At 38.5% G+C, this 18453-nt stretch overlaps 1 protein-coding gene across 15 annotated transcripts in view; it reads right to left on the bottom strand.

Moving 5' to 3' along the window:
• KIF21A (kinesin family member 21A) overlaps positions 1–18453 on the bottom strand; it is a 148008-nt gene that overhangs the window by 61295 nt on the left and 68260 nt on the right. For all 15 annotated transcript variants that reach the window (XM_059682566.1, XM_059682565.1, XM_059682557.1 and 12 more), the window contains exons 2-7: positions 8447–8669; positions 8135–8317; positions 6216–6365; positions 5380–5514; positions 4404–4571; positions 2236–2351 (exon numbers count right to left, since the gene is read on the bottom strand). In XM_059682566.1, coding sequence (XP_059538549.1) covers positions 2236–2351; positions 4404–4571; positions 5380–5514; positions 6216–6365; positions 8135–8317; positions 8447–8669 — 975 coding nt within the window. The remainder of the gene's footprint in view (positions 1–2235; positions 2352–4403; positions 4572–5379; positions 5515–6215; positions 6366–8134; positions 8318–8446; positions 8670–18453) is intronic.

Raw genomic sequence — 18453 nt, forward strand, 5'->3', positions numbered from 1 at the left:
CCCAATAATTTCAACACAGCATGCTAGTAACCCTTTTAAAAGACCTCCCATTCCACCCATCTTTTTCCCTTTATTGACTGTTGCTCATCCTTATTTATCCTCACTCTTATTATTATTCAAGGCTCAACTCAGGTATCATCTCATCCAAGAATCCAACCCTCATCTGACTGTACTTTTTCTCTCTGCTTCCTCATACCCCTTGCATATCTCTTTTTTATTGGTTATATTATTATTATTATTTTGAAATTTTATAGATGCCAGCTCTTACACCCTAAACTCTAGGGGTCAAGAATCATCAACTTTTATTTATCAGTATATTTTGCATAGCACAATATTTGGAACATACTAGGCCATTAATAATTGTTTGTGGAGTATGTCATGTGCACATAATTTTTATTTATTGGACATCTGAAAGTTAAGATAATTCATGCACCTCTAGCTCTCTTTTGATGAAGAAGATAAGGTAATCAAGTAAGAGTAATGGTTATAGACACTGTTTAGAGAACAGGAATACTCAAAGTATAGACCCCAGTCCAATGCCAGTCTGCAAACTATTTGAAAACAGTTCATAATAAGTATAGAAATGAAAAATAAGTGTCTTAAAATTTTGCAACCTTTGAGATTGCTATAATCAATGAACTCACTGAATAGAGTATAGATCAGTTCCAGTGTTTCTGAATTCACATAGTAAGTCACAAATGGAGCAAGCTGAGTACAGTCATGCACAATATTAACCCGCCACAAATTTGGGGTGGAAGAGGAAAAGAACTTGTCCTTGAAAAGCATTGGGATCAAGTGCTTAAGGAGAATGGAGAAAGTCAAGAATGAGAGGTGCAAGATCTATTATACAGGGAAATGGTCATTAAATAAAATCCAAAAGTTACATATTCAAAAATGGTTGTGTTTATGAAAAGCTCAAAAGGAAACATTAAAGTTGTTTCCTTTTAAAGTTTACATAAAGCCACATATCTGTCTTAAACGAAACCATACCATTTATATTATTATGTTATATATCATATATTATTATATCATATACCATATTATATTATACATTAGGGAGGAAAGGCACTGCAATGTTAACAGTAGTTACTTGTAAGTAATAGAAATATAACTGATTTTTCTCATGCTTTATATTTTTCTGCACTTTTCAGAATTTTTGCTATAATCTTGTTATAACTTTATACATATATAAAATCCAGCTTCACTTTTAAAAATAAAAGTCACCAGATTGTGCATAAAAATATATGCAGCTTGTGTCCAAAAATATCTTTGATCTAATTTTTCTTTTGAGATAATTTATACTAATGTCACAAAATGAAGGTCTTCTATTCCCCAAAGCTTATACAAAGTGCAATGTTTTTAAGTTGAGTTCAGTCTTAGAATTTTAAGCAGGAATTGATGCTCGCTAAAGAGGTCTTCTTGTTTGAAGAGTTACCAGCTAGTAAGGAAATGGATGAGGAGAAGCTGAGATTCTTTAGCTTGAAAACACTGAAATAGACTCTGTTAACTGTAAAAGAATAAATAAAAATGTAACGGCTATCTATAACTTGCTGAATTGTACTGTTTGAATTTAAATGCCAAAAATGTTTCTACTCATAAAGCCAATGTGTTGATGTTTATAAAAAGGAATGCATTACAAAATAATGTGTTTAGCTGATGAAATATCAGAATAATTCAAAATATGAAAAGGGAGGGAATATCAGTGATGCTGACAAAGTTCATAAACAGCAAATACCCTATATTTCATTCAACTGACATTTTTAAAAGTTTTTCCACATGCAAAAAAAAAGTTTAATTTTTAGGAGACTTTGTAAAATAGTATAAAGCATATTTAGATTACTTTGTGTTTACTTAGACAGCATTTGTTTTCCAACAAAATTGTATTAGGCATATGCTACGTGACAAGCACTGAAGCAGAAACAATGATAAAGTAGAAAGAGCACGTGCTATGGACTTCATTTACAAGCTAAGTGACTGTGAATCAATGACTCTCTGAATTTCAATTTTCTTATCTACAAAATAGGAATAATAATACCTAGTTCAAGGGAGGTTGTAAGGACTATGTGCAGAACAACACAGAAAGCCTCACACATTTTAGGTAGTTAATAATTATTAGTTCCTCATCCTATCAATTTGCTTTATAATAAAACCAGTTTTCATAAGTTGCTTTACAAACTTACATTAATAATAATGGATAACTGAAATTCACAAATACTGATAATCACGTATGCATACCTGTTACCTCCGAGGGAATCCTGGAGCAGTCTTGTCAGCTTAGAGTCTCTGTAGGGGACATGGGTGGCCCTCTTGCTCTTGTCTCCCAATGCACTTATTACATTGCCAAGTGCCAACTAAAAGAGAAAGACAGGAAAATGATAAAAATGTACTAATTATAACACTTTTAAATAACCAAGGCTTATAGAGAATAGTATGGAGACAGGACAGAATTGAAAACATTCAGGTCTGGGTTTGTGTGGTTTTTTTTACATTTATATTTTGAAGTATGACCTAAACCTCAAAGTTTTCCTTATTAACTATTAAAAACTGACATGAAATTTGACTAAAACTGACTCAAAATTTAGTATTCTATATATTCATAATTCACAAATACTTAAACTTCTATTCAGAAATTTTCTTTAGAAATAAATAAAGATTGGTGACTTTTAACCATCCCTAGAACTATCAGACCATCAGGTTGTGTCCCCAGAAAACTGTCAATTCATGTTGCAAATTCTTCTCCTCCACTCAATGAAGACATAAAACGTTTAAGTAGTTCAACAGTTTCATAACAGTATCTTGTTGAAATACAGCTACCTGTGGGGAAACAAATGCTCCTTTAACCAATATAAACATATCACTATGATTCCTCTGAAAAAGGTATTCCTAATGTAAGTACGGCTGTCTTTAGAAATACAATGACTCTACGAGCTAAGCATCCAATATTGAAAGGAAGTATGTCAAATCACAGAACTCTTTAGTCACTCCTCCTGCCACCCCTACTGCCTTTCTTGCTGTCACTGAACTAGCCCCCACAGCATAAGCATTAGCCTAAATGTGGGTCACACTTCCCTTCAGTGATGCAAACATCTCTACCCATGTCTTTGTTAGGGCCAACGGAGCATGGCATCCACATCACACTGTCTCCTTGCCCCTCTCTCCCAGAGAGGCTACAGTTTGAACTACTGGCCGCACTGAAACTTGACCAGATATGGCTGAACATGCTTCAATAGCCTAACCAGAAAACAGACCAGTGGCTTTTGTCTTTTCCTGATAGAACAAATGTAAATACCACCATTATTTTATCTCCTAAAAAATTCAGAACAAAACACAAAATTCAGGACCCAGGTCACTCCCTTAAACACAAAATCCAACCATATGATGGGAGCATCAAGATGGGTATCAAGACGGAGTTGGGAGGTCTGGCTCTGTCTAATCAGCCTCAATTGTCAATTCCCCCACAGAAGGGTTGTCATCATCCAGGAGCAAATATTGGGCAACGGCAAAATAGGGACATGTGATTGGAGGCCCCAGCTCTAGGGAGGGAAGCAAAGCTGAAAACACTTGCCCTGATGCTGTGAGCATCACAGAAGTATGTCATTACATTTATGTAGGAACAAATGTTCAATTTTACAATGAAGTCACTAAGAAGAAAAGATTTATTACACAAAAAGTTACTCTAAACATTTTTTCTTCCAACCCTGGCCAGTGTGGCTCAGTCGTTGAGCGTCATCCCATGCATCAAAAGATTGCCCGTTGATGGTTGATTCCCAGTCAGGGCACGTGCCGGGGTTGCAGGCTCCATCCCCAGTAGGGGGCGTGCCAGAAGGCCCCTTTCCTTTCCTCCTCTCCTTTCCTTGCATATAACAGAAACTTTACGCTAATAAACACAAGGTGTTTTCCAATAAAAAGCACCACTAGGTGGCAGGGTATTAAAGTTAATTCCTATTAACATCTAAGAAGTTCTCATTTTGAAAAAATCTCCTAAAAAACTTTGATTATAATTCCCAAAATAAAGTGACTGTCACAAAATGTGAGCAAAAAATGTTACTTTGAAAGTCATCCTGTGCCATAATAAAAATTAAATGTTGATACTGATGAAATGTTTTTAAATGTGGAATTTTGTAACTCCCTTCAACAGTATATACTATTTTCTGAACATATCATAAATATTAATCCAACTAAATTTACATACATGAAGAGAATTTGAAATGTGAAAGACTAAAAAATCATGAGGAGATCAAAATTCAGTGCATTATGCCTAAGCTTACGAGTTTATTGTAACTCTCATTTCTCAACTTAGTGCATGAAGACTTTCCACTTGGGTATTAAGTATTACAAAAGAGAAAAGAAAAATGGAACATCTCTGATGTATTCTCAGCACACAGCCTCAGTCTTAGTCTTACGAGTCCACAGTTGATGGAAATGCCTTCTTTTGCCCTCTCGCCTGTGGCTCCAGTTCGCTTCAGTCTTTCTGATCCTGCCAGATCAACAAAATGGAACTTTGCAGTCAGGGTTTCAAATTCATTCATCTGCGATGATTCAGAAATCACCTTGTTATCAGTAGCATTTTCCTGCAATTGAGGACAATAATTGAAAATATTTTTATTAAAGTGACACTAAATATCTTCTAACCCCTTTCCACACACACACACACACACACACACACACACACACACACACACACATATACACACATACGCAGACATGCACACACGCACGCACACAGAGGCATAGAGCCAAATAATCATAAATGTAAAAATGTCGGCTGGCATTAGACGCTTACAACAAAGTCAGAAAGAAACTTGACAGTCAGAACGCAGGTGTTATGAACTAAGATGCTGCTGATATTAATAAAAGAACCCCTATAGCACACAGTCCTCAAAAGCAAGGCATCTCGGGTGACTGCCTCCATCACCACATGGCCGCAGCTTGCTTCCGGCTGCCGTAGACACATATCCAAATGTTTACTTCAAACCTTACACAGTTATCCGGCTTCAGCTTTAACAGGACCAGAGACATCTCATTGGGAAAGGAAATAATTAAACAAACTAAATGTGGTTCAAATGTACTCTTCTCCTGGGATTTATGTGATTTTAGGGAAAAGATGACTGAAAGTTTAAGAAATCAGAACTAGTGCCCTAACTGGTTTGGCTCAGTGGATAGAGCATCGGCCTGAGGACTGAAGGGTCCCGGGTTCGATTCTGGTCAAGTGCATGTGCCTTGGTTGCGGGCACATCTCCAGTCGGGGGTGTGCAGGAGGCAGCCGATCGATGTTTCTCTCTCATCGATGTTTCTAGCTCTCTCTTCCTCTCCCTCCCTCTCTGTAAAAAATCAATAAAATATATTTTTTAAAGAAAGAAATCAGAACTAGTAACTCACAGCATCTATTTGGGGACACATTCTGGTTTGACACAAGTGGATGGTAAAAATGGCATGTGAGCGAGAGCTCTGAACATTCATCTGCGTGCTAGCTGTGGTCCGGGATAAAGCACCCAGCTTCAAACACTGCATCATCTGGAAAAGGGGAAGAAAGAACAATGTTTAAGCAAGATACCATGCAATCGGAAGTCTGCGCTAACGCTAAAACCCACTATGTTGAGGGATGTAAAGGATGTGGAATTTCATATTATTTTAGTTACATGCACTTTTTGAGCTGAACTTCTCAGTATAATAGCGTATTATCTTTTAAATAGGAGAAAACACTGAGATTCCATTGTTTGCCTTTTGCTGACATTTGCAGCTTTTATTCCAAACTGTTACAGTGGAACACTTGGGAACAAACTGAGCAAAATCTTGAATTACTCAGGCTACTCTGAATCGTCTGTCAAAATATTTTTATAACTTTTCTTAACAGTCTCCCTTTAGGAGCCATGGTAAAATCCTATATATGTGAAGGCAAAAGGTGCAAAAGGATTGTGGTCCCAGCCTTCACCTTTAATGACAGAACTCTCTTTTCCTAGCTGTGAAAGAAAACTATATATACATTGCCTTGGACTCTTTTGATGCTACAATAAATGAATTGGCTTTATCATAGCTGTGACATTTTTAAGAATAAAATCCTGATATAAAATATATGAGGGAAAAAGGCAACATTTTTACAAGATGTTACACCTAAAAATACAAATTTAAGAATTTGATCTTAAGCAAACTATAAGCAAAGCTGAATATTAAATAAAGCCAAAAATGCCCTATTTTAACTATAATATGAATGTCACCTCTGATTCTGTATTCACAGTACGTGTTGTAACTCCCACAGTATAAATTCCTCCAGTTGAATCTTCATGAATTCTTATATTTGATTTTTTATTTTTTGCATCAATATCACGTGTGGTATCAAATAAGTCAAGGACCTCTTCATTGTACAGCTATCAAAAAGAAATATTGCAGGTTTACATTTAGAAGAAATTGCCTCATGGCTTAACAACCTGTAGCGCATAATGTTATCTTTCAAATATATCTTCAAAGTTCTTCAAAATGACATATATTTCTTCAAAATAGGTAAAAAATAAATGAGGCAATTATTATTACAAATTCAAATGAATGTCAGGTTTCTTTATAAGAGTAAGAACAGTAAAGAATGTAATCATGACTGATAAGTTGAGAGCTAGCTAAAATGATCTATTAATCCTTTGCAAGTGATAAATATCTATATATATAAAAAGCCAGTGACCGAAATGTTGTAATGACCAGTCATTATGATGCCCACTGTGGCCAGTAAGCCGGCCTGATTGAGGGGTGGGGGCGGCCAGCCAACCTCCTGTAGCCCCTCCCCCTGGAAGCCCCACCCCAGATCTGCTGCCCCTCCCCCCCAGCCAGCTCCACTCCCAATCGGCCCCCACACACTAATCGGGGGTAGGGCCCACCAGCCAATCGCCTTCGGCCCCTCCCCCCAGCCAGCCTGGCCCTGATCGGGCCCCCATCAGGGCAGGCCGGCCAGCCAACCTCCCTCCGTCTCCTCCTCCCAACAGGCCCGGCCCCTATCCACTCCAATTGGGGCTGGGCCAGCCGGACCCCACCTGTGCACGAATTCATGCACTGAGCCTCTAGTTTATAAATATAAGCAAACTCTAGGAAATATGTACCAAATGTAGACAAATCCTAATTAAGATTTTAAGAGGTTTTACTACTTAAGCTAAAAATATATTTCTTATTGCCCTACAGCCTTTCTTAATGTATCTAAAAATTAATACTTAATGTTTTGCAAGGTGGGCAATGATATTAGTGTTTCTGTGTCAATAGAGGCTGACAAGATTGAGCTACTCCTTGGAAGAGGATGCACACATCATTTTTCTATCAGTATGCTTTAAAGTCTCAATGCCCAACAGCATTTTGGAGAGTAAAAGGGAAGATGGAAGAACTTTTTTGTTTTCTTTTCCCATCAGTTACTTATCTTGCTTTGGTTTTTACTAAACTGGGATGGCTATTAAAATCAGCAGTAAGGTAACTGCTGTTAATTTGAATTGTTTTCTATTTTGTGCTGTATAATGTCAAATAAAATGTTTCATCAATGACCAAATATTAGTTCAGGTTATCCAGACTAGAATTAAACTAGAACATTCTTTGAATGAAGCACCCAGAATTATAATGTCACCCACCATTCACCTAACTGCAATATTGCTCATATCTGATTGTCATGTCCCTCGCACCAGACTACACTGATCTAAATGAATCCAAACCTGCCCCAACCTTTGGACTTTGCATCAAAACATCTGCCTGTCCTTGCGGAATACCAGCTTCTGCAGCCAGACTAGTGCTGCAGCCTTAGTCCTATTATTCCCCATGTTCTCTCCCTCCCTTTCAGTCTTAATCACTGAAGTTTCCAGCACTTTGTGAGCCTACCTACATTATAACAGTAATTATAGGTAGGGGCCAGAGAGATTCTGAAATAAACCATATTAATTCTTTTACTCTGTGGACACTGGCCAAGTGTTTATAATCTTAAGAGCCAACAAGTAAGGAATACTTATCTATTGTCTATTCTTCCTGCTACCTATGACCTAATGTTCATTTACTCAAACATTTATTGAGCACTCTGTGCAAAACACTGTACCAGAAGCCAGAAGCATAAAATCATAAAGTCTATGGTCTCAAGGACAAAATTTAAAGTAAACGAATGACACAATTAGTCCTTTACCTCTAAGAATTGTGCATTCACTTTAAAATCTGGAGGAGGAAGCCCATTTTTCATTGCGGTGTGTTTTTTTTCTTCAATGCTCTTGAAAAGGTGTTTAACAGCACGAGAAATAATACCCTGTTCTTCCTCGATGATGTTCACATCAAATCCTGTTCCCATGGTGTATGTTTTACCAGCTCCAGTCTGAATAAAGCAATCGAGAAAAATATGTGCTTGCTCATAATAACATAACCTCAAAGAACAAAAATGAAAGTGCAACTGAATTGACACTTCTGAACAGTTACAACTCTATGAAAATAATTTGGTACTTACTTGTCCGTAAGCAAAGACTGTAGCATTGTATCCTTCAAAACAACCTTCAATTAGTTTCTCTATGCAATGAGTGTAGATCTGTTCTTGCTGGGAGTCAATGTCAAACACATAATCAAAAGTAAAGGCTTTGTCTTTCCCTAGGAAGACCTGTGGTTCTCCCGGTGTGACCGATGTACAAATATGGCATCCTTCAATCTTTTCTTTGGCAAGTTGTGGTCTTATTCTGTGAGAAATAGTCAAGAAAAAATAAAAGAAGATATAATAAATTGAAGGGGGAAAAAAAAAACTAAGAAATAGGACAAAAAATCCTGGCCAATTTTTTTAAAAAAACACTAATGTAATCCATGCCTGCTTCTTCTGTTGAAAAGTTTAAATAAATTATACTGAGTCCATTTCAGTGTCAGTTACTTAGCAATACCAAAAATCAGGAACAAGAGTAAATTAAATTAACATATTTTGTGGGTGAATATGTTTCCTCAACTCTGTAAGAGATAAAAGACTCAGTTAAATAATTCTGCTACCAAAATACTCTTTGTTGCTGGTTTTTTTTTTTTAGAGTTATTTTTCTTATTTCCAAGATGGATGATACCTTGATGCCCTTTACTCGCCTGTGTGTTTTTTTTTAACTGAATTCATGACATTGGTTCACAAAACCAAACAGGTTTCAAGTGTACATCTCAACAAAACCCCATCTGCGCACTGTTCCGTGCACCCATCGCCCCAAGCAAGGTCTCTTCACCAGTGGTTTCCAAGCTTGTTTGAACACATCCTTCTGTCAGCTTAACGTGTTTACGCATATTCCCACAACATATGTGTATGTGTATTCATTTGCAAATGATATGCATGTACGATATTGAGTTGCCATATAGTATGGCATACACAAAAAGCAGATTTTACTTAAAATTAAAAATAAAAACAAATTTCTCAAATTTACTACAAAATAAATACAGTATTTTCTCTCCAAAACCCATGAATCACCAGGTACAGCTCCTCGGGCTTCCTGACTGCACTTGGAAGAACATAGCACCCAACCCCCACCCCGATCTACTCCAGCGTCTTCTTCTGCCTCTCTTCCTAATGCCAAGGCCTATTTTTATTTTCAAAGAAGGACAGTAAATACAATGACATGTGAACATAATAACCCAAAATCTGGCCCTCTTCTATTCATGCTGTAAACAGGACCGTCCTGAACACTCCCATCACTGACTTCTTGTACCTGGGTTTTTAAGAAGTTTCTATTTGCCACGGAGGAGAAGCAGTTTGAGGAAGAAAAGGAAAGACAACCAGTGATGGAAAATATGAAATGATAAAGACAGAGCAAAGAAAGTATTTTAAAGGATTCTGGTCCCACATTTTAATTTTTTCAGATATGGAAACAGGCCTATGGAAGTAGAACCAGTTCACCTATTTTTCAGAGTTAAAGTCAAACCTACACCCAGATCTCCTGAGTTTCAGCCCCTTCCTCTTCATCAGGATGAATGGTCAATGGAAGGAGAGGAAAGACAATACTTAAAAGGGACTAGGCATCTGCAACCCTGGTTATCTAAAACAGTATTCGATACTGCCAAAAAAATGAGTATATTTGTTAATGCAATTTTCCCTTTCCTCAAGGATAATGGTGTTTTTCTTTTACTAGTATAAAGTCTTTAACTTCGTGTATTTGTTGTAATGGGTTGCAATGCTCATTGTGGAGCTAGCTAGGTACAATGGAAAGAGCAATGGAGTGGCCGCTAGCAGACCTGGGTTCTGTTACTTCTGTTCCTCTAAAGCAGTGGTTCTCAACCTGTGGGTCGCGACCCCTTTGGCAGTCAAACGACCCTTTCACAAGGGTCACCTAAGACCATCCTGCATATCAGATATTTACATTACGATTCATAACAGTAGCAACATTACAGTTATGAAGTAGCAACGAAAATAATTTTATGGTTGGGTCACAACATGAGGAACTGTATTTAAAGGGCCAGAAGGTTGAGAACCACTGCATAACACATGGTCTTCTCTCAGAGTTCCAGTCTCCTCACTTGTGGAGAGAAAGGGTCATTTCCAAGGTTCCTTTTAGATATAACATGATTTGACTGCAGTATAGTTTATTATAAAAAGGAGAGAGAGAAAAATAATATTTATGCACTGTTACACAGATTAAATATTTAAATATATATATACAAAACAAAGGGTTTCTTATAAGGAGCTACGTTGTGAACTATAAAAACAGCCCATTGTAGTAGCAACTTGAGCTTTCTGATTCCACATTTCCTGTCTTTCTCAAAATTAATATTCTCTTCTTTCCAAACTCCTCTGCTCCTATCTCACTTCACCCAGCCAAGGGGAGGAAACCCAAACAAACCCCATCTCCTAGGGGAATCACTGTTCCGACTGTTGCCAAGTCAGAAACAGGAGAGTCAACCTCAATGACTCCCTCTCCTGCTCCATCTATCTAATCTGTCTGCAGGAGCTATTATTAATTATCTCTGAAATCGCTCTCGAGCCCACACATTTCTCTCCTTCCTCACCAGCACCATCCTTATCAAAGCTACCATTATCTCTTACTTGGATTATTGCAAAAGTCTCCTCAGTAGTCATCTAGTCTTGGCCCCCTGACCTGTTCCACACCCTGTGATATTAGTGATATTTATAAAATATGAAGTTGATCAGGTAGCTACCTTACTTAAAACCCTTCAGTAAGTCCCTAAATCTCTCTGCAGCCTCTCCTTTTGCCATGCTCCATGCTTTCATGAAAGGATTTTTGGTGGAGATGATTTCTTTTAAACCAGTTTCACTAACAAGGTATGCCCTCTTTGGCCTCTATGTCTTAAAATATGCTGTTCTCTGTTCCTGGCTTACTCTTCTCCACCCTCTCAGTTCCCAACTCCTTCTCCAGCCTGAACATCTCATGTTCACAATCTCTGTTTAGATTTCACTTCTTTCAGAAGATGCCACGAATGGTTTGCATTCCAACATAAAGTCATATCTGAGCCCAGGCTGTTCTCTTTCCTGAAAGCTACCACATTTACCCCAGGATTCTGCTTTCTCCCTGCTTGACCAATAGCTTTACTATGAAGCTTAATAAATCCCATGTAATAAGACAGATAAAAATAAATACACTATCTAAATGAAAAGTTTGAAATCAGTTCTGTATTAATTATAAGTAGTTATAACCATAGGCTAACTTATTTGACTAAGATACTTTCTTTTTTGTTGTTGCTAAATTATCACCTGAGGATATTTTTTTTCCATTGAATTGTAGAGAGCATGGAAGGGAGAGAGGGAAAGAGGAAGAGGAAAAGAAAGGAAGGAAAGAGAGAGGGAAACATTGATGAGAGAGAGATACATTGATTGGCTGCCTCCCCCACTTGACTGGGGCCAGGATGGAACCTGCAACCCAGGTACGTGTCCCCTTGACCAGGAATCAAACCTGAGACCCTTTGGTGTGCTGGCCACCACACTAACCACTGAGCACACCGGCCAGGGTTTGGCTGAGATACTTTCAATTTCATTTCAACAGAACAAAGAATAGTTGCCACTTGAACTGCAGATATAATAGCCAATTTAGAATTCCAATGTCATTCAGAACTTAATCTCCTAACCTCCATTCATCTGATTTATAATCCTTGCTAATGGGGAGGAGTTTGCATTTGAAGCGATGATGTGCAGTTCCATTCATTTGCATGGGCAGAGAGAGAGAATGGCTTTAAAAACCAACAAGGTGGGCAGAATCCTTTTCTACCGCAACCAGGCAATGGCAGTTGCCCAGCAGGTCTGACACACTCCCACCTAGAGGGGATGGTCTCCCCTACATGTATATAATTGGAAGCTGACTATACTTCAAAGTTTAGGACTATATTCACTTTTTCAATTCCCCTTCAAAAATTAGCATGTTAAACTCTCCAAATACCTACATTTATACTCCAGTCAAGAATTCTCAGATGAAATTCTAATCCAACCCAAATCACCTGTTTTAATAATGTAAGGAGTTTGTACAGCTACAAACCTCAATTTCAAAACTATAATTTGAGCTTATGTGCAGACAAAATACACCAACGCTTCTCAGAAAGAGAAGACTAAAAATTGAATCAGACATGTATTCCTCTAAATACTTTGAGATACACTCTTTCTTAATATTTTTACATAAAAATAAGAACATTAAAAACACCTAATCCCAACACTAAGAAATAATCAGTTTAACATTTTGGCTAGCATCAACACCAAGCAATAAAGAAAAATCCTTGAAGGCTTTTTAAATGTGTAATCATACAACTAGGTATATTTGACTGCTTCTTGAAAAAAACAATCATTCATAAAACTTATGTCATAAATATTTAGGATAACATTCTAATATTATATAGAAAAATTACATTATCACCTGACCAGTGTTGTTCAGTGGTTGAGCATTGACCCATGCACCAGTAGGTCACTGGTTTGATTCTTGGTCAGAGTACATGCCTGGGTTGCAGGCTCAATCCCCAGCAGGGAGTGTACAGGAGGCAGTCGATTGATGTTTCTATATCTCTCTCTCCCCCCTCTCCCTTTCTTTCTCTTTAAGAATTGATAAAAATATATTTTTTAAAATTATATTATAAAGGACAACAACAATGGGGGTTCTATCTATCATATGAACTTGCTAATGGAGATGGGTTTTTGAAAAATGACACATTGGAAATGAATGTAGGCAGGGTGAGGCTGTGATGGAAAATAGTGACAGTTTTGCTAGAGAATGTGTTTTTTTTATTAGCATGAGGTATGGAACCTTTTATCCTTTGTGGGCCATCGAGCAATGGCATGGCATCTGAAAGGAAAAGCCCATGGAAAGCCATAGAGGGAAAAAAATCTGTTAAAACAGTCTGTGAAGGTTAGAAGTTTGAAACAGAACATGACTTGAGCTGTCAATTATTCAGTTTTATGATGAGAGGAGATGAACCAAGGTTGTGTCCATTTTCTCACATCTGAATCGTTCCCTCAGACTATAGCACCCATTCCGCCTGCTCTCTCACTCCAGTGAAACTGCTCAGGCAGAAGGCACCAACGACCTCTCTATCTCCAAATAGAGTAGACCCTTTTTAGGCTTCATCCTACCTGATCTCTCCTAAGCACTGATCCTATTTACAACTTGTAAAGGAGAAAAAACGTTTCCCTCTACCCTCCCAGGCTCTCCTGTAAATTAGACTGACAGAAGATTAACAAACAAAAAACAAATTGAGGTTGATCAATATGAAGTTTATTAACACGCATACACATGGGAATGAGTGATGAGCAACTCAGAGGGTGGTTAGAACTTGGATTTTTTATAACATCTTAACAAAAGGGAAAAGGACTGAGTTTCTAGGACAGCAAATTGTGGGAAAATACATAAATATAGAGAGAAACTAATGGAAGATCAGGGCTAGTTAGAGTTTGTTAGGTAGGTTCTTCTGATGCCATATCCAGTGATTAACTTCTGTGCTTCCAGAGAGAGGGGGGAGGGTTAACACCTTTACAAATACATGTCCTGCTTTTAGGCAAATAGGGGGAGGACAGATATTTTCTTGTTGCTGCTTTTTAATTGCCTTTCACTGAAAATATTTCAAAGTGGCATACCTGGGGATGGCATATACTGCTGCCCTTCAAACATCTTATTTCTCAATTCTTTATAACAAGATGGTTTTTGTGACATCCCTTTTTTTAACTGATTCTGATTTATGAGCCCATCTTTTCCCCTTATACCTCATATGCCAATTTACCTTAAAATGTCTATTTCACCCCAAAATGCTCCTATTGTTTAGCATGGTCTCTAAGATTTTCCTAATTAGAATTCTACCTATTAGCCCATTCTCAAGTCTAGTCACACCAAGCTACACCAAACCACTGACCATGTCTTGGTCAACTTGTACATATCATCCATCATGCCAGTGGTTTTCTCTCTGCTTGGAATGCTCTCCCTCCATTTCTCTTTCTAGAAACCTCTTTGTAATTCTTTAAGACTTAGCTCAAACATCCTATATAATAAAAACCTAATGTGCAAATCGACCGAATGGCGGAACAACCAGTCGGCAGGGGGGCGGAGCTGGCGAGCAGGTGGTGCCAGCAGGCAGAGGGAGGGGACAGCGATAGGGGTGGGGGAGGCGGCAGCGACCAGCAGCGGCCAAGGGGTGATGGGGTGTGGGGCGGTGCTGTGCCCACTGGTGCCATCCCCTGATCAGTTGCCCAGTTGCCCCCCGCAGAGGGAGGCCAGCAGCAGCAGCAGCAGCGGCAAGGTGATGGGGGTGGCGCCATCCCCTGATCGGCCCGCCTGGTAACCTCCCGCAGAGGGAGGCCAGACTGTGGCTTAAGCTGCCAGTAGGACATCCCCTGAGGGCTCCCGGACTGTGAGAGGGTGCAGGCTGGGCTGAGGGATCCCCCGTCCCTCCCCCTGAGTGCACGAATTTTCATGTACTGAGCCTCTAGTCTCTACATACTTTTCTAAAGTGCTGCCTCCTTTCCCCAAGCTTGAATTAATCTAGGCAATTTACACATGATTTTAGAATAGTATATATCAACTTGAATTCTTGCTGTTACATTATTAACTAAATTCTTTGAAGACAGAGAACATATTTATTCATTTATAAGACAAAGTAATTCAACAAATTTTTATTGACTGAATCTTATAACCTGCTCTAGTTAAATGGGGTGACATTCCAATACCAAGTATGCAGTCATCACAATAATGTAACTTGTGCTCCATCACTTTACTCTGTTACTAGAAACTTGATCTTGAGCAATCATTTAACCATTCTATGTCTCAATTTTCTAATCGATAAGATAAGGAGCCTGGATTTAACATTCTTAAGGTTCCTACTAGTAAGGTTCTTTCTAACTTCAAATTATATTATAATTATTCTTTTAAGAACAGCTAAATCCTGACTTAAAAGAAGCATCAATAATGACCTTTTTTTCCTTCATACTGTATATCTACTATTAGTGAAATCACTTGTTCTTTATTTCTCCGTGGTTCTTATTATGTGCTCCAATTTTTATAGTAAATGTTCCTGTGGCCAGAAGCACAAGAAACTTCACTGGTGAAAACATTATCTGGGCTCCTTGCAGTGGCAGTAGCTGCAAAGGTTAGAGTAGATTCTGGGACTGAGACCAGTCCTTAAATTGGGGCCTCTTTTCTGTTCTCCACCTTCTTCATAACCATAACTGGTTTTAGTGATCAAGAATATCAAATAAGCCAAAGGATTACTTTCAAGATGTCCTCGATAGGACAGAGAAATATGAAGCTAAACATTTTTTAGGGGGAATGGCTTATACTTGCTACCCTTTCAGCTAGAGTTTTAGTCACAAAAGTCAGCAAAACTGCATTTAACCTTTAATTGTTGGAAGAGACCTGAGCATTCCTGCACATTCTTGCTGTGCATCCCAAGAATGCAGGACCCTACCCAGCCAGCGTGGCTCGATGTTTGAGCATTGACCTATGAACAAGGAGGTCCCGGTTCAATCCCCAGAGTGGGGCATGCAGCAGTGGGCCAATCAATGATTCTCTCTCATTATTGATGTTTCTATCTCTCTCTCCCTCTCCCTTCCTCTCTGAAATCAATAAAAATATATATATATATATTTTTTAAAAAAAAAGAATGCAAGCCCCTGACAGCTCTCTTCATGGAACCTTTCTCAAGGTTACATTTGCAGCCAGCAACTTTAGAGAGAACACCTTCCACTTGACCAAGAGTTGGCTTGCTTCTGCTTTCCATACAAACAGTGACCTCCCAAGCTAAGTGTTTCTTCATATCCCACTGCCTGCACAGCATCCATACAAGGATTGGTCTACTTGCACTGCCTCTATTGGATTGAGGGGGAAAGCTGTTAAATCAACATGAAGTTCACAATGCTTATCGTACTGTGAGTAAGAAAAGTCCTTCACCTCTTACTCAGGAGTCTGTTTCTGCCACTATACATGAAACAGTAACAAGCTCGCTTGTGTAAAATCTCAGGTTCCTCACAGTCTCACCTAACATGGACTAACTGTCCTTCAGCAAGTCACTCATCCTGTTTACCATATGTACAATGGTAATGTGATTTCTGCCACATCCGAATCACAGCATCTTGGACAAATGAGAAAATGTGTGGCAATAAAAGCCTATGTAGGTATAAAGTGTTGTTGTTTCAGCACCACTTGAAAATTCTCCAAATCACTTCTTTCGTGAGGCACCTTAACACCTTAAATTCATTTGGGCCTTCCACCACGTTAAGGAATGCATAATTTACTCTTTGCCTTCCCCACACTATAGCCATGTTTTTCAAAATGCCTTTGGATGCCCTGAACCTTTAAAGCAAGTAAAGGTAAAACTATTTTGTCAGGAATAGAAGGATAACACAATAGTGAACATTGTTATTCGGATATATGTGTACATATGAATATGCACACCTATGTTGCTGTGCAAAGATAATCAAACTGAATGATATTATACCTCCATTTTCAATGAGAAGTCATAATCCTAAAGTTAACCTTTTAATAGTAATAAATAACAAACCCTCATTCATCCTGCTATTCATATCAGAAGTGAATATTATAAAAGCCGAAGTGGGATTCTTTCAATATTACTATGTTCACTATCTCCATATAGCCAGTAAAGAAATTTCGTTCGAATGGAGGACCAAGTTCCTGAGTAACAGATTCTTTTAAAAGGGAATTAAATTGTTATAGTACAATTTTTCCTTATACTGAATTAAATTTGATTAAATACTAATGACTAGAATGTTGACAAATGACTAATCAATGATTTGTAGTTATTGAAAAGATGCTGACTTCAGAAACATAAATAACTACATGCATTGTAATTTATAACCTCTCAAGACTTGTACACCCCTCTCCCCCACCAAACTAGAAGAGTAGCACTAGCATCACTCATTAACCTAAATCCAAGGATGCTGCTAGTCACACATATTTTTAAACACGTAGTTTCGTAGTACCTCCCAGGCTTTCTCACTCACCCTCAACTCCCCTATTGTTCCCCATTTCATTAAAAGCTTCACAAGGGATAAAGCCTCTTGCTAACGGATTGGACAAGTTATTTTTATTTTTCCCCACAAAGAGAAGAGGAATAACTTACAAAATATCTTCCTTTTTGCTGCAGGTCATTGCTAATTACTTGCCCTGTTAGAAAACACTGTTGTCCTTAATCTATGGTTCATAAATGTGACAAATTTTTCCATTACCTCAAAGTCGCTGTACACTGTCTCTTCTTTTTATTGCTTGAGTTATTCTGACCTCATCCCCACGCGATGGTTGTAGTTCTCCAGTTCACTCAATATTCTGACCTGATTCCCACTTTGTGTGGCTCTTACTGACAGCTATCTGTAACTAGCCCACTTGGCACCCTGCTAACACCTTTGTTCTTCCTACACAGACACCAATAAATCCATCCCCTGCAAAGATCCTTTGCCTTTCTCATTTGTCACCGTTTTTGGATGGTCATTATATTGGATGCTACTTACTGGTGTCCAATTTGATATCTTCATGTTAATTTTATCTTACTAATTTCCTCCCTTCCATTTCTTACAAAATAGGACAGCTATCATTTTGTCCCTATCACTGAGCCACTGGAGTTTCAGGTCCCTGTTTTGATCCTCTCCTAGTTCACTCCAGTTAGTAGACACACGTTAAGTAAGGATCTGCCCTACTTAACCCTCTCCACCTTCTGCTCTAGAACAACGTTTCTGATGCCCCACAGGAACTGGCTAGACCATGTGTGGACTTACTGAATTGTTTTCCTAAGAGACCGGACACTGCATAAGTAACACAGGTCCACAAAAAGAAACCCCCCTCCCAGAAATGGATCTTTAATTACAAGGATGATTGATGGACAGAAAGGTATTTCTTCAAGACATTCAAGGGGAATCTCAGTAACTCCATTAAGTCTGTAAAAAGCCTGAGAACAATAAAGCACAGCAGCCTGGCCGGCGTGGCTCAGTGGTTGAGTGTCGACCTATGAACCAGGAGGCCAAGGTTTGATTCCCAGTCAGGGCACATGCCCAGGTTGCAGCTTGATCCCCAG

Source organism: Myotis daubentonii, chromosome 2 (genome assembly GCF_963259705.1).
Source record: "Myotis daubentonii chromosome 2, mMyoDau2.1, whole genome shotgun sequence".
Classification (NCBI taxonomy): domain Eukaryota; kingdom Metazoa; phylum Chordata; class Mammalia; order Chiroptera; family Vespertilionidae; genus Myotis; species Myotis daubentonii.